General features: G+C 35.5%; 1 protein-coding gene across 8 annotated transcripts in view; it reads right to left on the reverse strand.

Annotated features, from left to right (window-relative positions):
* LOC110259422 (endogenous retrovirus group K member 9 Gag polyprotein) overlaps positions 1-24,395 on the reverse strand; it is a 789,250-nt gene that overhangs the window by 456,778 nt on the left and 308,077 nt on the right. For 6 of the 8 annotated variants that reach the window (XR_014838262.1, XR_014838256.1, XR_014838261.1 and 3 more), the window contains one exon: positions 12,100-12,191. Coding sequence is in view for 1 of the 8 variants with exons in the window: in XM_085014018.1 (XP_084870144.1) it covers positions 12,100-12,162 (63 nt within the window). In the remaining 7 variants the exon portion in view is untranslated. Of the gene's footprint in view, positions 1-3,333; positions 6,247-6,291; positions 6,364-12,099; positions 12,192-24,395 lie in introns of those variants that run through there. The other 2 variants (XM_085014015.1, XR_014838257.1) reach the window with 2 other exon arrangements.

Raw genomic sequence — 24,395 nt, forward strand, 5'->3', positions numbered from 1 at the left:
AGTATACATTAAATAGTAATGAAAAAATTTGGAAGGACTACTGTACAGGAGATAATTTTAGCTCTTATTTGAATAAAAAAGATATCGACATATTTAGGGACTTGGCTAAATTCCTTGTATTATTTTTCTTTCAAAATATCATAAAGCCCTATTTCATTATGGCATTGTAATAGTAATAGTAGCAGCAGCAGTAGTAGCAGTAATAGCACTTAGGAAGTGCTTATAAAAATAAAAATTTCTTACTCTTTATGATATAGATTATAACTCAGAAATCTGTTACACAGATATGAAAAATGATGTTACGGTGAAAATTTATTAATGAAGGTAGCATCATATAAAGTTCTGACTTTATACATTTTACTATGAATCCTGAAATGTTATGATAGTCAAGCCCACAGCATGCCTTACTAGCAGATCCCAACTTATTTCAGTAACTAAGATACTGTGGTATTGATGCAAGTATGGACAGTCATAGCCTTACCATAAATGAAAGAATCTAGAGGTAGATTCGCAAATATAAGCAGATAAATCATGAAAGAGATGGCGATACAGAGCAGTGTGGAAATAACAGTATAATCAATAAACAGTACTGACTGGATTGTATATTTATATAAGAAAAAGGTAATTGTTTTGTTTTTCTTTTTCTTGTATTGCTTTTCAGGGCCACACTTGTTGCATATGGAAGGTCTCAGGTTGGGGGTCAAATCAGAGCTGCAGCTGCTGGCCTATGTCACAGCCACAGCAATATCAGATCCAAGTCACATCTGTAAGCTGCACCACAGCTTTTGACAACACTGGATCCTTAACACACTGAATGAGGCCAGGGTTCTAACCCACATCCTCACGGACACTAGTTAGGTTCATAATCCACTGAGTCACAACTAGAACTCCTAGAAAAAAGTAATTCTTGATCCCTATTTTATTATATGAACAAAAATCACTTCTGTTGCATGGATCTAAATGTGAAAAGCAATACACAATAAAGAATCTAGAAAATAGAATAGACTATTTCATCACTTTGAATAGAAGGAGATTTCTTTGAAGGGGCTCAAAAAGCCTTAACTGTTTTTAAAAAAGAAGAAGCAGAAGATATAGAAATCTGAATACATTAAAATAAAGATCCAAAGAAGGCAAGATCAAGATGGTGGAGTAGGAAGACCCTAAGTTCACTTCCTCCCATGAACATGACAAAACTATAAATACATACAGAAATTCTTTCTGAGAACAACCTGAAGACTAGCAGAACAACCGAGCATATATTAAAAAAAAAAAAAAAAAAAAAAAAGTCTGAGATAGGTGGAAGGGGAAGAGAAGGATTCTATTTGAGACTTGCATTCCCTGTAGATGACTCAGAAGAGGAAGGGGATATCATAAGCTTGGGGATCCTCCCTAAGGAACAAGTGGTTCAAGTCTCACACTGAGAACTCCTGGTCTGGGATCCAACATCAGCATCACCACCTTAGGCTGGTGCTGGAAACCATTAGGGCTTACAACTCTCACACAAGGACACATCTTCATGACTGGACTAAGTAGTTTATTACACCTAAAAACCAAAGAGACAAGCAGAAAAAGTCAAACAAAATTATAAGACATGAGAATATATTCCAAAAGAACAAGATAAAAACCCTAGGAAAAAAGTAATGAAACAGAAATGAGTAATTTACCTGATAAATAGTTCAAAGCAATAGTCAAAAAAATATTCACCATACTCAGGAAAAAAATAAAGGAATACAATGAGAACTTTGACAAAGAAATTAGAAAATATAAAATGTACCAGCCAGAACTGAAGAATACAATAACTGAGATAAAAGTACACTAGAAGGAATCAACAGCAGATTAGGTGATACAGAATGCATACGTGATGTGCAAAACAGAACGGTAGAATTCAACCAATCAGAACAGTACTGGAAAAAATAGAAATTAGGATAGTTTAAGGGGTCTCTGGGAAAATATCAAGTGATATTTTCCAGAAAATACAGAAAGTTCCAAACAATATGAGCGCAAAGAAAGTCTCACCAAGATACGTCACAATTAAAATGGCAAAAATTAAAGACCAAAAGTGAATTTTAAAGGCAGAAAAAAAAAAAGAGTTATGTACAGGTAATGCCCATAAAGTTAGCAGCTTATTTTCAGCAGAAATTTTGCAGGCCAGAAGGGCATGGCATGACATATTTAAAATGCTAAAATAAAAAAAAACCCAAAAAATAAAAAAAAAAAACCACTGCGACCAAGAATATTCCACCTGGCAAGGTTATCCTTTAGAGTTGAAGGAGAAATAAAGTTTCCCAGAAAAGCAAAGACTAAAAGTGTTCATCACCATTAAAATGGCCTTAAAGAAATGTTAAAGGGTCTTCTTTAAGTAAAAAAGAAAAATCATAACAAGAAATAAGAAAATATATAAAGAAAAAATATCACTGATAAAGGCCAATATATAGTAAAGGTAATGGATAAACAAGCTATAGAAAAGTTAAAATATAAAAGTCATTAAATTTACCATAACTACAATAAATAATTATGGGATGCACACAAAACCATAAAACATGACAGAAATCCAAAATATGGGGCAGGGGAGAAAAAGGTGGAGCTTTTACAATGTGTTTGAACTTAAATGACTCTTGGTTTAAAACAACAATAGACAGACAGACAGATATGAACTTCATGGTAACTACAAAAAAAAAACCCTACAATAGATCAAAAAACAAAGAGAAAGGAGCCTAAACATAACACTATAGAAAACCATCAAACCACAAGAGAAGAAATTAAGAGAAGAACAGAGAAGAACCACAAAATAACTAGAAAATAGGTAACAAAATGGCAAAAATACATACCTATCAATAATCACTTTAAACACAAATGGATTAAACACTCTAATCAAAAGACATGAATGGATTAAAAAAAAAAAGACCCATCTATATGCTGCCTGCAAGAGACTCCCTTCAGAGCTAAAGATACAAAGAGACTGAAGCAAAAAAAAAAAAAAATGGAAAAGGGTATTTCATACAAAATAGAAAATAAAAAGAAAACTGGGGTAGCAACACCCATGTTCAAACAAAACACAGATAAAATTGACTTTAACAAAATACATAACAAAAGACAAAAAGGCACCTTATATAATAATAAAGGAGTCAATCCCATAAGGAAATGTAACATTCACTAAACACAAATGCATGTAGTATAGAAGCACCTAAATATATAAAGCAAATATTAACAGACGTAAAGGGAAACTTTAAAAGAAACACAATAATATTAGAGGATTTTAATGCCCCAATTACATTAATGGATAGATCATGTAGATAGAAAATCCACAAGAAAAGACTAATCTTAAATGACATATTTGACCAGATGGATTTAATAGATATCTATAGAACATTCTTTCCCAAAACAGCAGAATACACATCATTTTCAAGTGCACATGAAACATTGTCCAGGAAAGATTATATCCTGGGCCACAAAGCAAGCTTTGGTAAATTTAAGAAAACTGAAATCATATCAAACATATTTTCTAACCAAAACAGTGTGAAATTAGAAATAAGATAAGAAGAAAACTGGAAAAAGTGAAACACATGGAAAATAAACATACTATTTAAAAAAACCCAATAGATCAACAAAGAAATCAAACGGAAATTTTAAAAAATCTTGAGACAATGAAATTAGGGATACTAATTACCGAAATATATAAGACACAGCAAAAGCTGTTCTAAGAGGGAAATTTATAGCCATACAGTCCTAACTTAAAAAAACAAGAAAACATTCAAATGAACAACCAAACTTTCCACCTAAAAGACTCAAAAAGAGAACAAAGCCCAAAGTTAGTAAAATAAAGAGAATAATAAAGATCAAAGCAGAAATAAATGAAATAGAGACCCCCAAAAAGAAAAAGAAAATCAATGAGACTAAGAGCTAATTTTTTGAAAAGATAAACAAAATTGATAAATCTTTAGCCAGACTCATCAAGAAAAAAGAGGACCAAAATAAATAAAATTACAAATTAAAGATAATTTACAATATACATCACAGAAATACAATCATAAGACTACTAAGAACAGAAATACACCAAGAAATTGGACAACCTGGAATAGTTAAGCTTCTAGAAACATGCCCAGGAATTTCCATATGCTATAGGTACATCCATGAAAATGAATAAATAAATAAATAAATAAATAAATAAATAAAGCATTTGACAAAATTCAATATCAACTGACTTTAGTTTGATAATTTAGATCAATAACACCTTTACGCAACTAAATTTTTCCAGTCTGTGTAATGCAAAATATTTTGTTTATTGCTTAGATTTTTTAATCACTGTTATTTTGCTACATTATCAGTTTAAAATAAATATTCCAAGTTGAAAAAAAAGAACATTAAAGAGTTTTATCACAAATTATGAAAGCTGAATATATGCTCCAGAAAAAAAAAAAGTTGTTCTATTCCTGTGTTCAGGGCATTTGATGCAGAGTCAGAATCCTATCTATATTCTGACTGAATAAACAGAGGAAGACAAACCTTTAAAAATATATGCTGTTAGGATAATATTCATCAGTCTCTGTGAAATAAGCATAAGATATATCCATTTGGCCAGGTGCTTCCTCACAAAAATCTAATATAAAAAAATGTGTAATTACCCTATGTTCACCTGTATTTAATGCATGCAGAAATAGTTAAGATGTATTGGTGCCTAGAGGAAAATCTTGCTTGAGGAAAAGAATGAAAAAGGGCTTTAATCATTTGCGTTGAATGGTAGGTGAAATTTTGTGAAATTTTGCATATTTTTATGGCCCTTGTTCTATCTAGAAATAAGAAAAGCAGTTCAATTTAACAAGCTAATAAATATTTCTTAATGACTCTATTTCTAGTTAAAATAGAATGAGGGTATTTTGTTTATAAGAGCATTGGGTCAAAACCCATTTAGATTTTCTTTAAATTCTTGGAAGAGTTCTATTGCTATAGTCCAAATGGCTCAGGTTAAATCCTATGACTCACTGAGGGAACAATTCAGAAAAAGCTAAAATTACAAAAACATTTTTTTCCCTTAAAAGAGCATCTAGATCTGGCACTGGTGATAGAACCATACTCAAGCAGGATGAGGTCTCCTGGGTTCTGGGAACAGTACACTTTCCCCTCAAAGTTTAGACCTCTAAATTAGGTACAACTTTCTAATTTCCTGTTCATATTGACATCCAGCCGTGCCCATTTGCCACTATTACACTGACTTGCCAAAATTTGCTTTACATTCAAATGTAAAATACATTTACTCAACATTTCACAATTATGTTTGCAGAAACTATGTGGTGCATATCCTCTCTGTGGAAACTACAAAGGAGTATATACTCCCTCAAACCACTTATATCTTAGAGCTGATTATGACAGGATGCCAATGAAGAGGCCAGACAAGGACTGAGAGATAAAAGGGACTCCTATGACCTATTTCCACAACTGAGGAAGGCTTGAGATAAAAAGCCTAAATTCAAATGGGCTCTGGTCATGTATTCTTTGCTACTTATTCCTCACAAAACTCCTTGTGGGTGTGATTTATGTGACATAAAATGACCACAAAATCTCTGTGGTTTCTAAGCACAATTACGTATTTCTTGTTCATGACTTGTGTTCACCATGGGTCTGCTCTATCTCAGCCCCAGGTCCAGAGAGCAGTCTCACTGGACTCAGAGTGATGGAAGAGCTTCCAGAGGAAGTAATGCCTGTCCTTGTGGCAAAGACATAAAAGAACACTGAGTCTTGCAATGGTTCTGAAACCTCTACCAAGAAGTGTTTTAAAACTTTAGTGTCACAAGTGTTATCTAAGGCACTGGTAAAAAGGAAAAATGGAAAAAGAGAAAAATTTCCTCCTAAGTCCTTCCCCATTCTAATTCAATATATTCAATAGAGAAATAGGCCTAGGAATCAGCAGTTTAAATAAAGTTTACTTCCATTCACATTTCTTTTTTTTTTTTTTTCATGGATATTTTTAGTTTAATTTGGTTTTTTTCTACACACCTTCCACAGATATAGGCTACAGCATTGAAGCAGTGGAGTTTACCCAAAATTTCATTCACCAATGCAAGTCACATGGCAATGTCTAAGTTGAACAGTGCAGGGTTCTGTAGGCCTTCTCTAGGGAAGAGTCCCTAGGGAGAAGCACTGTATACGGTCAGAAGTGTTCCAATCTTCCACATTAAATCAAAGTAATCTCTACTCTTAATTTGCATGAGGTAGAGGAAGGACAGGAATTATTTTAGTCAATTCAAATGCCTGGGTAATAGAAGAAAGGAGAAGTGAGAGTTATGGGGCACCTACCAGGCTAAGTGCTTTACATAATAATTCCATAGAATCATCTCAACACAGGGTGGGATGGCATCTGCAGTCTGACTTTACAGAGAAAAACATAAGCATGTTAAAGGTACAATAATTTTATGATAAAGGCTATACATTACCAGATTGCAGGTGAACGTGACCTTTTTAACCAGGTATAGAGATAGCTATCCTCCTCATCAAAAATATTAAGAACTCATCTATCTATGGTCGGAAACTTGTAGACATACCCCTTCAGAATTAACAATCTAAGAGGCAGACTTTGTACATACTTTAAAAGACAGAATAAAATAGGATGCAACACCTGAGTCAATGTGAAAATATTTACACTCAAAAAAACAAAGTAAGCATTTATGACATTCATGCAGAAAGAATAAGAATAGGGAAAATAGGAAGAAATTCATTTAAGTTATCATCACCATAAAGTTCTATATCTTTAGAGGACAAAAGTAGGTGGACTCTCTATGAAAATTCATATGATTTCTTAATATTTTGACTAGCTCAACAAAAGGAAAAGGAGTAGCAACTACATTCTCAAATTTTCTTGTTCTTAGAATACTAAAACAAGAGGTGTTTTTAAAAATCCTGTGCAGATTGATCCCAAAAAACCAACATGGTAATTAGTGATTAAGGATGCCTCTACTTTTACAATAGAATATGTCTCTTTAAAAAAACAAATAAACTACAGGAGTTCTCCCTCAGTAATGCTGATCACAGACAGGTATTTTCACTTTTATTATTTCTGGTTTCTCCTGTCTTAACCTGTTTGCATACATAAGTCAGTCCATTCTTCCAGGCCTCACTTATCCACACAAAGGCATAACATTTCTGGAATCCTGTTTATTACTTATATGTTTTGACTATCACATTCACAACATGTTTAACCACAACCTGAATAGTCTGACCATTCTACCTCTAGATATGTAGATTTTAAAACTTCAGTGTCACAAGTATTATCTAAGGCACTTGTAAAAAGGAAAAATGAAAAAAAGAAAAATTTCCTCCTAAGTCCTTCCCAACTCTAATTCAATATATTCAATATAAAAAGAGACCTAGGAATCAGTAGTTTAAATCAAGACCCCCAGGGACATTTGCTGACCTCCCTGAGCCACAGAAAGAAAGTTGTATATTTCCCCTCCATTGCAATGCTACATTTTTATGGATATTTCCAAAGATGTTCTATATCAAATTTCATTATCTCAGGCTAGAATTTATTTTCACTCCAAACTGTAGGAGTGAATCACTGAAACCTCTTCTAAATTATGCATTTTCAGGTTACCGTGACCTCTGAAGCTGTGAAAATGTGCATATTCAAGGTGAATTTTCAGACTCAAAGATGAAAAAAAGTTTCCGCCTGCTGATTATGAAGAACATCAGCTGATGGAAAACCAGTAAAAATACTCATAGAAACTCAGGACAACCGCAATTAAAATTTCTGATTTGGGAGTTCTGGCTGTGGCTCAGTGGTTAACGAACCCTATAGTAACCATGAGGTGGCAGATTTGATCCCTGGCCTCGTTCAGTGGGTTAAGGATCCGGCATTGTTGTGAGCTGTGGTGTAGTTCACAGACATGGCTCAGATCCCGCATTGCTGTAGTTGTGGCATAGGCTGGCAGCTCTATAGCTCTGATTTGACCCCTAGCCTGGGAACCTCCATATACCATAGGTGCAGCCCTAAAAAGACAAAAAAAAAAAAAAAAAAAGAAAAGAAACCTGATTTGTTCCACATACAATATGAAAATTGGAGACAATTTCTGCTCATAAAAGTAAAAAAAAAGAAAAAAGACAGAAATAAAAACCTGTTATAATGATCCCTATGTATATATTTTCCCTATACCATTAACATCTAAGAAAGCAAACAAAAAACTTCCTACCCACATCTCTCCATGCACTCTACCTCAAATTGAACTTGGCCACCACCACTGACCTTGAGCCTGCCCTGGTTCCATGTGCTTGCTTTTTCCCTTCCCAAAGGTTCCCTCTTTTTCAGCATATTCAAATCATGATTATCCTCGAAGACTCTGTTCCAATGTCACTAACCCCACTGTATTCTCTATATCATTCATGCCAGAAATAGCCAATCCTTCCAACTTCCACTGCTACTTTTTGTCTACTCTGACATGATTAATCAGTTTTATCTTTGATTATAATTATAATTATTTTAATTCACAGATTCTTTTTAACTATAAAGCTAGAGACAGAGATTTATTTATCTTTGTATTACCTGGAATGGCTAGTATAAACAAATGTTCCAATGTTTATTAAAAAAAAATAGATCAGTGATTAAAGAAAGCCTAGTAAAATACTTCAATAACCAGTAGCTTCTCTCAATGGATATAAGATGGGACATAGAAAAAAATATCCCTAAGAAAACATCTTAGTAAAAATGAATCAATAGTTGAGCTGCTTAAACCAAATTATCTCAAGCTCCACATTATTGACATATGCGAGGCAAACAATTTTTTTTTCTGGCCATATCCATGGCATATGGAAGTTACCAGGCCAGGGATCAAATCAGAGTTGAAGCTGCAAACTATGCCATAGCGGCTGCAATGCTAAATCCTTAACCCACTGTGATGGGCTGATGATTGAACCTGTGCCTTGGCAGCAACCCCAGCCACTGCAGAGACAATGCAGGATCCCTAAGCCTCTGTACAACAGTGGGACCTCCTGGGGCAAATAAATCTTGTTGGGGAGTGAAATCTTGTGCACTGTAAGATGTCAGCAATTGTCTTTGACCTCTACTCGCTAGAAGCCAGTCACGCCTCCTCTCTCAGTTGTGACAACCAAAAATATCTCCAGACATTGTCAAATGACCCCTGGGGACAGTATCACTGCTGGTTGAGAATAACTATTTTAAAGTAAAACTATTTTCTTATATTATATAAGAAAAATCCATATTTTCCTGCTAGTCAAAAAGAATGGAGAAAAAGGCTATGATATAATAAACTCTTCAATGAGAAGGAGAATATATGTGACATAAAAAAGAATACATAAAAAAGTGCAGATCCAGAGTTACAGAAAGATGACAGTTAACTTGCATTGAGAAAGTGTTCTGCTTTTCAATAGGGAAAAAAAAGGTGGATACCAAAAATCTATGCCTGAAATTGTTATCCTCAAACAAGTATTTGAAATATTTTCTTAAGTTGTCAGAATTTAGGAAGAAATAGGGATCACTAGGATTAAACATGGGTCCGTTAAGATCAGATTTTACCATACTGACCTCATTTCCTTTTAGGATCATATAAATAAATTGGAAAATACTGAATTTGCATTGTAAGAAATTCAATAAAATCTGACATGATATACTTTTAAAAGATGTTGGAACAGAAATTAAATAGCCATCCACTTATGAGTCTTACTTCAAAATAAAGTAAGCATCAGATAAAATAAGAGACCTTCCATCCCTAAGATTGTGTAGGTACTACACCATACTCAGGTCACGCTCTCTTTTCTCCATGATGAAACTTATGGGGAAGAGGTCTTGGTAGAGCAGTATGATGATCATAGAGGAATAAGAAACCTAATCAGCAAAATCACACACCATAAGATGCTGAAAACAAGGATACAGATTCACCATATGACTTCAAGTATCAAGACTACAGTAACAGCACCTATCTAGCTCCATATTTATCTGGCACATAATAGGTGGCCAATAATTGCTACTAAATGTCATAGATCTAATTTAACTCTGCTTTTTGGTGAGGGTAAGATAGTAACCTTCACTCAGAAGTGCGAGGAAGCTAAACTGTATTTATCCCTTGGTTTTAAGTTTAAAACCTATCAGACAAGTTGAGAAGGTGCTTTCTGGCTTTCTTTTGAGGATACTTGTATATGGGCAAACCTCTTATTGCCCAAAGATACTAGCCTGGTGCTCTCCTAGCAGATGGATATGTACTAAATACTGTTTATCTCTTCCATGCATGCTACCACCTCAGCATAGAAAATAGGGCTGACTGTCTTGACATGAAAGAGAGGAAGACTCAGGAACAGACATTCATAACAAACTAATGCAGTCTGTTAGCACTCTCTGAGGGTCATGCTTGTGTGTCCTCACATTTTCAGGGCAGAGTAAGGGGGTGGGAAGCCTAGCATGACAATCAATACCAAAATTACAGCTCCATGATAAGAAATGCTGTCAACATGGTAATGACTTGTTTAAACATTTATTAAATCACTTCACAACAAATAGTAACACATGAAGTGTTATCCTCACATTTCGCAGCGACATCACTTCTAAGCAGAAAAAAATGCTAGCCAAACTGTTTTAAAATCTTCATCAAGATATTATGTAGTTAATATTAAGAGGCTTAATTATTCTGTTTGTTCAAAAACAAACTTTTTAAAAACAAATTTGGCAACCAAACACAAGCATGGGTGCATTATTATTACTGAAAAAAAAATGTCTAAAATCAGGAAATTCAATATTGGAATATCCACAACACAATAATTTACACCTGCTCTATGCATTTTCAGCCCTTCCTCTATTTCAGTTTGATGATCTGTGATCATGGATTATAACGAAGTTACCATTTAAGACAATCACAATTTAGAAGTTATAAAATTATGTGAATTTAATGTTCAATCTTATGTTTATTTTTTCACCATTTTAAAACTTTTAATTCAAAGAAAATAACAAAGAAAATAAATGAATTTAAAGAATATATATACTCTTATTGGTTATTCCTAAAATGCCATCCATTCTCCTGGTAAAGAGAGATATATAAAGATATACAGATATAGATATACACACATATCTATGAATACTTTAAATATTGTATTTAGATTCAATTGTATTAAATATACAGAATAATGCTGGCTTGGCTTAGTCACCTTTTCAGAACAGGTCCAAGAAAGTTATTGATAATATGACATTTTTATGTCTATTTATTACCTGAACCATTTATTTTTGTATTAACTGGGATGCAGTTCAAGCTGTAGAAACAAAGAAGCTATAACACTCAATGGTTTAAGAAATAAATTAAAATCTGAAAAGGTAATCCAAAGCTAGTGCGGCAGCTCCATGAAGCTATAGACCCCAAACTCTTCTTTAATATTTGCTTTACAACTTATTAGAATATTGTTTGTCTGCAGTTGAAGATGGCTCACCACTATGTCTAGTATCCTCGTTCCAGCACGCACAAATTGGGGATAGTGTGTAAAACAGAGTATGCTCTTTATTAAAGGCACTACTAGAAAGTTGTTCCACATCTCATTCCTTTACCAGACTTTGGTCACACAGCCACTCTAAAGTGCAAGACAGCCTTGATTTTGAATAGTCATGCACTCAGCTATAATCTGGAATTTCTATTACCAAAGAAAAAGGAGAAATAGATACTGGGACATCTACAAGGCTCTGCCAGACTTTGATCTATTTTTAGTATTTGAACCAAGTTCAGTCTTACTGCTACTCTAAGATGCAGAAAATGCTTTGACTTAAGTTATCCAAAACACATGACTCCAAACATGGTGGTGTGGCCTGCCGCAGGGAGATAACATTTGATTTAATTTCCTGATAGCGTAGTCTCAGAGGGGCACATCCTGATTTCACATCCAAGAATAACTGACTGAAAAGAGGCTGATGTCCACAATTCATGCTGCCGAGAAATGACAGCCAACTACAGAAGAACGTATGATTTTATGCTGAAATTAATTCTGGAGAAGAGAATTTTCTCCTCTTTGCCTAATAGGACATGAATCATATAGACTGAGAACAAAGGAGGGCATATAAATGATTGAAAAACCCACCTCTTCCTCTGGACTCTGAGTTGGTGATAGCTGAAGCTCACGTACCTTATTAGTGGCCAATGGGATGGCATCTATATGGTCTGGTCCCCAGTTTGATCCTTCTTCCATTGTACACAAAATACCTCCAACATGGCAAGCTGTAGCAACAGAAAAACAATGAGAATTTTCAGGTTAATACATTGATAATAAAAAAATTCTGTACTTTGCCTATTATGATTCCTGTCACATAGCACTGAAATTAGTGAATGTAATAGTCTCAGATAACCACCAGTCTTAACCTGGAGTTCAAACTCTGCAACCCTGTTCTTATCCTGTCTGTCCTTGGAGAAGTTCTCCTTGGAACCAGAGGCAGCAGTGCATAAGAGCTTCAGTCATTGCACTGACTTCCCAGCGGATCCCCAGTAGCAAGGATACAGCTGGGCCCCCTTCTCCATATGAAGGGTGCAGAGCCATCTAACCACAAATGGGGTCAATCAGTTTGCTTTCTCTCCAGGGGACATCTTCCTTGTATTGTCTGAAGATGTTTTATTTTCACTGCTGCCTTCTTCCTTCCATTTTTTTCCATTTATTTTTAGAAATCATAATCAGCCTGGCCCTTCTTTTTCACTTATGACACCTGTATATTTAAAAAACAGAAAATCCTCTGGAAATAATGAGTAACTGAACACAGCAAAATTCTCTAGGTAATTCAGCATTCTCCTGATCATACACTGTATCCTAACTAGCCAGTTGTAAAATTCCCAATTCACCAAAGAAGCTCATGATGAACTAGAAAAAGCAAATTGTGAAAGTAGTATAGAGCTACCTCTCTTCAGGAAAAAAAAAACGAAACAGATAAGAGAAAAATAGAAAAAGACAAGCACTGTGCATTGACACTGCTGTTATGATAATAATTATAACTCAAAACTGTTGAGTATTTTGCCATTTACTCAATCCCATGATACATATAATTAAACTGAGGCTCAGTATTCTTAAGTGAATTATTTAATATGATGTAACTGATACATTTTGGAACATAGAACCAAGCTGAAGTCCTTTGAGTCTTTTATATTCTTGTCAATACCTCATGCTACTTTTAACAAGATTAACATGAATTCTGAAATCACAAAAAACCCTTACATGTTCTGGAAGGTCAGTGGATGCACTGAATATAACTATAATTTAAAACCACTGTATTGTAGCCTGGTAACTTGTCTTGGTCATTTGAGACATGTGTTATAAGTAATTTATTAATAATAATAAGGTGCTATAGTTCAGGACTAGCTACCTTTTTGTAACTTAGAGCAGATATACCTATCATGCACACTCATATCTCTATCAGGCCAGCATATGTCATCAATGAGAGTGCGCCTCAAATAGGGGTGGAGGCACTCCTGCAGGTATCATGTGAGAATCTTCAGGTCAAAAGAAGAAATCTGGGGTTGGAAATTTAATTTTCATTTTTTTTTAATCGACCACAATGCAAATTTGTGCCACTCAGTCATAGGTGAGAACAATGGGATATCTGGAGCTGGAAGAGATCTGGGGCCATTATTGGAAAAGAGATTAAAGATAATTATCTTTGCATATACATGCCAGCATACTGTCTTTGGCAAGGTCTATTACTGTGCCTAAAGGAGTTTGGAAAACTTGGAAACAATTCAAAGGACAAAGCTCACTCCCCGTTAGGCAGAATAAACGCTATTTCTCTGAGACTGGCTATGTCTACATCAAGTAATTTTAATTGATTGCTTCTCCCCTCAATGTTTACACACTCAATACTATAAGAGTTATTTCTCTGTAATTATTCATTTTTGTCTTTCCCCCAAATGTAAAAACTCCTCAAGGGCAGGAAACAGTGTATTCATTTTGATACACCCATAATAGGTGCTCACAAAATATTGCTTTAATAAAAATGGTTGAATAGAATTATAAAATAGAACCCATGTTTAAAAAAAAAGTGGTGGGAATTTCTTAACCTAAAGAGTAGTCATAATGAGACAATTTAATGAATGCAGATTCAGACAGTGATGAAACTATTACTAAAATGCATTAGTTCATAGAGGCTTCATAGGACTTGGAGTTTTACTCAGGATCTCATGGAAAACCACTAAGGATTTTGCACAGGGGTTTAATAAGGTTAACATGTTGAAAATAATTTGTAGAGGGAAAAAGAGGCAAAAACAGGGAGATTGGGTAGGAGGTTATAGCAATAATCCAAGCAAGAGATTATGTTGGCTTTAAGAATGGTAACTGTGAAGGATGTAAGAAGAGCGCAAATTATAAATTTTTAGTATATCTATAAAGCAGTCAATAGGAGCTCGAATATAGAATGGTTTCAAGAAGCAATCAAAGATAAAGGCAAAGTTTTTGACTAAACTGGAATTCCTGCTGTGGTTCAGTGGTGCAGAATCCGAATGCAGTGGCTCTGGTCTCTGTGGAGATGTGGCGTTGACTCCCAGCCCAGCCCACTGGGTTAAAGGATTTGGCATTGCAGTAGTTTGCAGCCGTGGCTTGGATTCAATTCCTGGACCGGGAACTTCCATATGCTGTGGGTGTGGGCATGAAAGAAGGAAGGAAGGGAAGGAAGGGAAGTTCCGAAGGAAGGAAGGAAGGAAAGAAGGGAAGGGAAAGGAAAAGAAAAGAAAAGAAAAGAAAAGAAAAGAAAAGAAAAGAAAAGAAAAGAAAAGAAAAGAAAAGAAAAGAAAAGAAAAGAAAAGAAAAGGAAGGGAGGAAAGAAAAGAAAGAAAAAAAAGAGGAAAAAGTTTTTGGCCAAACCAAAAAGAATGAAGTTCTTTAAGTCTTAAGACTAGATTACATCCCTAAGGAAGAAGTCTGGGGTATAATGTAAGAGCTATCAAGCACCCTGATATTTAGGAGTGGCTCAAGAAGTAGAAATATAACTAAGAGAGAATGCTGATCTTAAAATCATGTGTGAGAATGATTTTTAAAAGGAAGGCCTCAGTGAACCATTTAAAAAGTAATTTGTCAAATGAGGGTAAAATTTAGTAAAGTGGTAAACATTGGTAAACTTAGTGTTATATGTGAAGTGGTAGAGAGATGGACTTGGAAGACATTGATGTGGGAACAAAAGAGAATGGAAGGAGAGGACCTAGATACAGTGGGTACCAGCTCTTTTGAAGGATTATGCAGTGAACAAGGAGGCAGATAAATGCAGGAGGAACTGGAGAGGAACATGAAATCACAAAGCCCCCCTTTTTAAATGGACAACGAAATTGAGCAGAAGGTTAGAAATTTCCCATATCCCCCTACCTCCCATGCATATATGCATACCTTCTTCCATTATCACCCCCATCAGAATGTCATAATTTGTCACAATTGATGAACGTATATTTACACATTGTTATCACCCAACGTCCATAGTTTACATTAAGGTATGTTCTTGGTACTGTAAATTCTGAGCATTTGGAAAAATTTATCCCTCATAATGGCAAGTATCATCCATTATGTTGTCATATAGAGTAGTTTCACTGTCCAAATCACCCTCTGTGCTCTACTTTCATCCTGTCATTCCTCCTAATCCCTGGAAACCACTAATCTTTTTACTGTCTCCATAGTTTTGCCTTTTGCAAAAGGTCATATAGTTGGAATCATACAGTATGCAGCCCTTTCAACATGACTTCTTTCACCTAGTGACACGCATTTAATTTTCCTCCATGTGTTTTTAAGAATTGATAGCTCATTTCTTTTTAGAGCTGAATAATATTCCTTTGCCTGGATGTATAACAATTTATTTACCCATTCACCTACTGAAGGACATCTGGCCTGCTTCCAGACTTTGGCAATTATGAGTAAAGCTACTATAAATATCCATGTGTAGGTTTTTGTGTGAACATAAGTTTTCAGCTCCTTTGGGTAAATATCAAGAAGTGGGATTGTTGGATTTCTCCTTAGACTATGTTTAGTCTCCTAAGAAATTGCCAAGATCTCTTCCAAAGTGACTGTACTATTTTGCATTCTAACCAGCAATGAGTGAGAGTTCCTGTTGCTGCACACTTTCACCAGCATTTGGTGTTCTTAGTACTTTGGACTTTGCCTATTCTAATAGGTATATAGTGGTATCTCATTATTGTCTTAATCTGCATTTCCCTAATACATATGATGTTTATTTTCAATATGTATATCTTCTTTGGTGAGATGACTAGTGAAATATTTTATCTATTTTTTAAATTGGATTGTTCGTTGTCTTATTGCAGAGTTTTAAAAGTTCTTTTTATATTTTGGATAATAGTCCTTTAACATATGTGTTTTTTGCAAATATTTTCTCCCATTTTTTAGCTTATCTTTTCATTATCTTGATACTTTCTTACAGCAGGAGTTTTAAATTTTAGTGAGTTTGAGAATATAAATATTTTTATGGATTGTAAATTTGATGTTGCATGTAAAAGTCATCAAACCCAAGATCATCTGGATTTTCTCCTATGTTATCTTCTAGGAATACGATAGTTTTGTGTTTTACATTTAGCCTGTAGTCTATTTTGAGTTAATTTTTGTGATGCGTGTAAGGTCTGTATCTAGGTGTTTTTTTTTTTTTTTTTTTTTTTTGCATGCAGATGTCTAGTTGTTCCAGCATCATTTATTGAAAAGACTTTTTTTTTCTCTATTGTATTGCCTTTCCTCCTTTCTCAAAGATTAACTGACTTTATTTATGGAGATATATTTATGGACTATTTTGTTCCTTTGAATTATTAGTGTAATCTTTCATCAATTTTTTTTTTTTTTTTTTGCTTTTTAGGGCCGCACCCAAGGCATATGGAGCATATGGAGGTTTCCAGGCTAGGGGTCCAATCAGAGCTATAGCTGCCAGCCTACGCCACAGCCACAGCAACATGAGATCCGAGCCACATTTGCAACCTATACTATAGCTCATGGCAACACCAGATACTTAACCCAGTGAGCAAGGCCAGGGATTGAACCCACAACATCATGGTTCCTAGTCAGATTCGTTTCTACTGTGCCATGACAGGATCTCCCTCGTTCCATTTTTAATGGGAGAAATTACAGCACTAAAGACAACCTAATCGAGAGGTTAAGCTTAATGATATAACTGAGACAAGAGTCAATAGCTTGGCTGAAGAATTGCATCAAGTGGACAATAGATGTGTTGTATATGCAGAGGAGCACAGTCAGGCAGTCCACATTAAGAGAAGGAATGTGGAAGACATGGCTCTCCACACAGATGGGGTAACAGATATGGTGCTAGGACTGAGAAAAATCTTCTCAGATTTCTTCTATGATCTCAAGGTAATGCAAATCAGGATTATCAGCAGAGATTGAGAATGAGCAAGGAGCTGAGGCTTGAAAAGAAGGTAGAGGTACTAGAAAAAATAAGACAGACCAAGGAAGCATTAGGTCTACTTGACAGCACTAAATGTCAGTGAAATCGTCATGATAAATAAAATTAAATAAATCAGCATAAACTTTTCCCCAGACAAGTTCAGCTGCTTAGGTGTAGGTACAAAGTATGCAAAATTTAAATACTACTCTATCACTTACAAACTGTGTGATCCTGGAAGACTTACTTAGCTTCTCCAAGCATCTATTTTCTTATTTATTTTTACAGGTGTGTTGTAAGACTCAAATGAGATAATATATGTATACTCTAGTGATTAAGAGCTCAAACACTGGAATTAGTCTGATTGGGTTTAAATCCTGACTCCTGTGTTAGTAAAAGGGAGCGGGACAAGGGAAATGAAGACATATGCAAAGTAATGTTTATAATTACAAACCATGGAATCTAAGCTGGATAAGGAAGGAAGTGGGAATAGGAAATGGGGTAAGGGAGGATAGTAAAACTGACTGGATCAGCTTGGGGAATTTTGTTCTCAGCTGGAAAGTTAAGAGGTGATTGGAAAGTAGATGCCTAAAATTGATATTATGGTAGGCATGCATTAACTGATATGGCCTGGAAGAAAATGTCTGATTTAAGATTGAGGAATGGATTAATGAAGAAGAGGTCAAGAAGCTGAAAGTATCATCTCTCTGGATATTCAAATTGGCAAGAAGTATGACAGGGGGTAGTGGAGATAAGAATGACAAGCAGAGGCTAAAATACTCAGGAATGAGAGAATTCTGTCAATGACTGCAACAAGGAAGAAAGTGTGGACAACCTCATGGCTGTACCTTCAAAGATAGGGAGGGGCTAAGGAGGAATGAGGGGCTAAGCAAGGAAGAAAATGCATTACCTACAAGCATAGTAGTACAAAAGGTGTGTGTGTGTGTGTGTGTGTGTGTGTGGGTGGGAGGAAGCAGCCCCCACTTGAAAGAATGCAGAACACATTTAAACCATCTAGCTTCTTAAGACTCAAAAGTCATATATATTCTTAAATCATAAACTACCCACTCAACTCTTCCCCTCTGCAGGAAAATACTTCGCATTATCATCCACTTCTATTTTACACTGTATCCTTAGAAGAATCTGGAGCAAATAAAATATTAATACATGTGATAATGAAGTCCCCAAAATTGTGGAGATATGGTAATAGTGGTACCTTAGAAAAATATTTAGAGTAGTAAACGAAGTAAATGTATGAAGGCAAGCATCAAGGGTGGAGTAAGTATGAATCACTATTTGCTTCTAAATATAGTTTTGTATTTTCTTGATTCTTCCAATTTTTTTTTTTTTTTAGATTGACTTAGGAATCATTTTAGGAGAAAACATATTTTATTTTCTCTGTGATACATGTGAGTACATATATATGGGATATATATTACAGGGCTATACATACATATATGTTTCTTTAATATCTTATTTTTGAATGTAAAAATCTACATAAATGAAAATGAAGTGTAGATATCCAAACAAAATTTAAAGCAGACAGCATTTATTTTTACACAGACATGATTAACCTGAGGTATGAGGTATAATTGTTCTCAACACCAGTGTGGTCAGTTAAAAAAAAAGATTGCATTTTATAATATCTTAAGTATTTGCAGCTCTACATAAAGAAAACCATTTAGAGTATGCAGTTACTGCATTGCCCTTTTTAAACAAGCTCTCTAAGACAGGCATTTTAAATAAAATTAAAATTTCAGGGATCAAATACATACCCCCAAAAACACTAATTCCCCATCTCTCCCCAAATCAGTGGGTTATTAAGTATTCCTATAGCCATTCCTTCTTGGGAAGATCGCAGAGAAATTATGAACATAATTTTAAAATATCAGATTTAGTGCAAAAAAAAAATCATTACAAAGTATCAGAATTTTAAATAAAGCCAAAACACAACCCTCCACCTGCATGGTCCTGTCTCATTCACTTCATTTTAATCCCAGGCCTGGTTTCAGTAAAACTTTATTTACAAAAAGAGGTACTGGCCCCCAGACCAGTTTGCCAGTTTGATTTTTTTAATATTGCATCAAAACATGATTTAACTTGATTTCCTGAGTTTTGGACACTCTCTTAAACTTTGTGCTGGAGGTGAATACTGCACTCCTACTCTGTCAAAAGCCTCAGAAAGTAGATGATCACTGCATTTCTATTCCTATGCTCCTCAAAAAGCCTGCCTCACTTTACATAGACATTCACACCTAAAACTTGTAGATACACCTTCAAGAACCAAGCAGTTACCCATTTCAATCCAGAAAGTATTTCCTGGGGGGTTTTCAACTCTTCTTAAGCCAAATGCTGAGTTTGTCTCTGCAATACTGTAGCAGTGAAGTTACCCTCTAACAAACAGGCAGGTGGAGCGGGCTGCCAGTTGTAACTGGCAGTTATCAAAATGGTATAATATTATATAAAACTACAAATAACAACAATCTTGATAAGTTTTTAAAATAGTCTTTGAAATTGTTCCACATCTGGAATGGCTAAATTGAGATGATCATCACAGGAAAATGAAGTCACCAAAAATAATATGATCATAAACTATTACAACATCCAGCAGTTTTATAGCAATGATGTTAAGCTAATGGGAGAAGTGCAAAATTCTCAACTCTTATCGCCATTCAGTCTGGAATAAATAAAAACTTATGACAGAACAAATTAAGGAGTGAACGATTTAATACCGTAATTAGTAGTGAGAAATGTAAAAATTAGTAATTATTGAAGAAACCATATGTTTAATGTATTAAATGTAGCTATTAAAACTATATTATATTATTTTGTCAGATTATGTAATGAGTGAGATTTTTTTCAGCGTAGAAGCTACTTCTTCCTGGGAGGAAGATTAGGTTTGGAGTAAGCCTCATTATTTAGGCCACAGTTAACTGTACATTAGTTTTGTATTATGGTTTGCACCATGGGAGGTCTAATTCAATTATAAAATTAGGTTTTTAAAAGAGCTTGATGAGGTGTCAAAAAACAATATTTAGCAACTGGTAATTCCAGGGCACTGAAAAAATCTGGAGCCTCAGTGCCTCCCAGGGTTACGTGATAGTTTAAAAGAAAGATAAGAAAAAGCTAGAGTGTCCCTTACAGATACCAGCATGCTCTCCCAGTCAAGACTTGCTCAGAAGTCCTCAGAATATCAGGTTATTTCCAGAGTATTCCCAGGAATAGCAGTATTTGCTAGATGAGGAAAGTCCACTCATGACTAAATAAGTCCTTAAAAACACAACTAGGATGCAGGCTTACCTAAATTATTGAGGAGTTTTCTAGACTTTCATGGTTTAACACAAGGGAATACTCCTATTAACTGACTAATTCCTCACAAAATATTAAATACCCACACTGTAGCAATTACTATGTTATACTACTATTCGCAGGCCTTATTTTTTCCTATAAAAGAGAACATTAAATATATATATATTATACACACACACACACGCATACATGCATAAATGAAATCAACTCAAAGTTGGGTTAAATTCTATGAAAGAAATTCACAAGTGGCCAAAAAATATCATCACGGCTAGGAATCTCCTTCACAAAGCTAGGGAAGCCCTCTCTGAGGAGGTAACATTAGCAACAACCTGAAAGAAAAGGATCCACCCTTGAAAAGTATGTTGGAAAGGGGACAGCAAGTTATATCATGTGCAGAACAATTTCCTGGAGCAGAAGGGAATGTAGCATATTTAAGAAGCAGAATTCCATCAAAGCTGGAATATACTGGGGAGAGGAGTACCTATCTCACAATCTCTCTCACACATGTGCGCACGCGCGCGCGCGCACGCGCACGCGCACACGCACACACACACACACACACACCAACTCTAATTTTCCTGAAACACACAGCATGCAAAATTGTAATGAGGTATATACAGAGCTCTAGAAACTAATGAACATTCAGAATTGTAGCCTTATTACGGTTAGTTTGCATATTGTAAAATTTGCCTATTCTTAGTATCAGGTCAATGGTCTTTTAATAAATATATACCATTGTGCAACCATTACCATTAAAGAGTTTAAAATTTTTTATCATTCCAAAAAGTTACCTCTTGTCCTTTGCAATTAATCTCCACTATTGTCTCTTATCCTAGGCAGCTAGTGATCTGCATTTTCCTCCAAAGATTTTCTGTTTCTGGAAATTTCATGTATTTTTTTTTCTTTTTTTTTTTAGGGCTGCACCCACAGCGCATGGAAGTTCCCTGTCAGAGCAACAGCTGTCAGCCTACGCCACAGCTGTAGCAACACCAGATCTGAACCACTTCTGTGACCTACACTGCAGCTCACAGCAATACAGGATCCTTAACACACTGAGCAGGGACAGGAATCAAACCTGCATCCTTATGGATACTGCAGGGTTTGTTACCACTGAGCCACAACCAGAAGTCCCTCCATGTATATTTAATCATGTAGTATATAGTCTTTTTTTCTGGCTTCTTTCACTTAGTATAACCTCTGTTGTTTCAAGCATCAGTAGTAGTTTGTTAATTTTTATTCCTGAATTGTGTTCTATTATATGGATATACCACATTTTCTTTATTCTGTTCCCTGCTGATAGACATTTGGATTGGTTCCAATTTGGGACTATTATTCATAATGCTGCTATAAATATTGATCAACAGATATTTATATGAACACAAATTTGTGGTAGATCCTACGAGTGAAATTGCTTGGTCGAATGGCACTCTACGACTAACTTTTAAAGAAGTCCCTTTGTTTGAGTCCTATGTTTTTAAGTCCTTGCTCATAGACCAGTTTTGGAGGATAATAATGATGAGAGGATGAAACATGCAGCCATTCTCTTTCCAAACTGACACTGTAATATCACAAGGAATTTGGATATGAAAATAACTACTATTGCTATTCACAAATGAGAAAGTTCAAGAGAGTGAGAGCAAAGTGAGCAATTTATGAAGGGCTCATGTGAACGTTACCTAAATAATTTTTAATGACTCTCACAGTTCATTATATTAACATAGGGTGTGTCATAGGAGAAAAGGTCTACTCTAAGTACTAGAATTAAGGTGGTGTATAGCTCTACCCAGCTTGGAAAAGTCCTTTGTGTTAATCAGAAATATACATCTACCATGAGATCAAAGTATAAGATTCTCTATTCTATAAATAATGTTTCCATGACATTAAGTTATTTCTATCTGCCCATCGTTTACAAGTGAAAAACAGACTTGCCCATGGGATCTTTGGATCTCAGGAATTTGGGGGTAAATGAAAAGCTAAATGGGCCTGTTCACAGAGGGTGGCAAAACTGATGAAGACAATGTGCAATGACTTTCTATATGAGGCAGAAACATGCACAACGCATAAAGAGAAAGAAACTAAAAATATCTGATGTTGTTATAAAGGAAAGCAGAGCCAAAAGCAATTTGTCTGTGCTTCTTTTCCATCTGTGTGGCTCCTTCAGTTAAACAGCCAATGTAGTCAAATCTGATTTGCTTTCCTGTTACAAAAGTTGTGGCTTAACTAGGAGCTAGGCTGGAATGTCTAGATAAAGACATCTTTACATAAATACTGTATATATATATATATATATATATATATTACAAATATGGTTTCTACATGTGATTTTTGTACACATACCCTTTCTTCCCATCTTCAGGTAATATATTAGCTGATGAAAAATATTTAAAGGGAAGACTTCCTTCTAAGGCTGAGAGAATTGTTCTTTCTCCTCAACTTGACTATAACATTAGAAAAGCTGCAAAGAAAATTATTACCCTGTTTTCAAATCAGAAAAGAAAGTTGTTATTTCCTATATTGTCAGGACTGGGGGAAATAAACTGAACACTAAAAAAATCCCCAGGAAGGTAGGAGGTATATATACTGCAGTCCTTGTCCATCAGACTGAGGACTAAAAGGCTAAGTGATTTGTCGAACATTATTAAGTGCTTCCCATGAGGAGTCAAACATAACATCCAGACAGTCTTTCCTCAGACTAGTGCTCTAACCGGCTGACCACTCTAGCTGTAAACATTTGCCCTGGCTGGGTTTTCCCACTCCTGGATGATTGTCTGCCTGGCAACAAGATGACAGAAGCACTAAGCCAAAATATCCTTATGTGGGCATAGCTGCCTCTCCATGGCAGAGCCAATTTGGATCCCATCCATTGGCAGGGATGTCCCAGAAGCAGCCAATTTTAGTTCAGCCTCTTTAAAACTCTGGATTGTAAACAAACAGTAGGATTTTCCACAATGGAAGGGAGAATAATGAGATGAAGGATGCAGAAGAGAGGGAGTAGGTGAGGCTGGCACATATTTCACCACAGATATTAATGAGCTGAAAACCTTCAGAGGCCCTACTGATAAGGCCCCAGATCTCCTAAGTTTTAGTCTGTGAGGGCGTGCAGCTCTTTCCTTCTTTTCCCTTCTACACATTTTTTTTTTCTTTTTAAGGCTGCACCCATGGCATATGGAAGTTCCCAGGCTAGGGGTCAAATTGGAGCTGCAGCCCCTGGCCTATGCCACAGCCAGAGCAATGCCAGAATGGAGCTGTGTTCACAGCTTTGCAGCAACACAGGATCCTTAGCCCACTGTGCGAGGCCAGAGATGAAGCCCACATCCTCACAGACATTGTGGTGGGATCTTAGCCCACTGAGCCACAATAGGAACTCCTCTTTTCTACACTTTTAAATTTCCATACCATTGCTTGTTTTTTGTTCCTTTTTTTTAAGTCTTCTTTTCCCTATGATTTTTATTTTTTCCATTATACTTGATTTACAGTGTTCTGTCAATTTCTACTGTACAGCAAAGTGGCCCAGTCATATGTGTGTGTGTATACATTTTTTTTCTCATATTATCCTCTGTGATATGATGGAGTAAAAGAGAAGGGCCCTCAGAGTCAGATGGCCAAATTAGGCCATCATTACCAACTAGTTTGCTGTTCATCCTAAGGCAATGCACTTGACTTCTCTTAGACTTGGTTTCCTCTTGGTGAAATGGAAATAATAACAATTACTTTACAGAATTGGCACATAAACTAACAAGTGCCAGCATGTAATGCA

The sequence above is a fragment of the Sus scrofa genome, chromosome 2 (genome assembly GCF_054392235.1).
Source record: "Sus scrofa isolate SSC_HxYL_T2T_F1_AM1 chromosome 2, Sscrofa_HxYL_maternal_Yorkshire_Landrace_v2.0, whole genome shotgun sequence".
NCBI classification, from domain to species: domain Eukaryota; kingdom Metazoa; phylum Chordata; class Mammalia; order Artiodactyla; family Suidae; genus Sus; species Sus scrofa.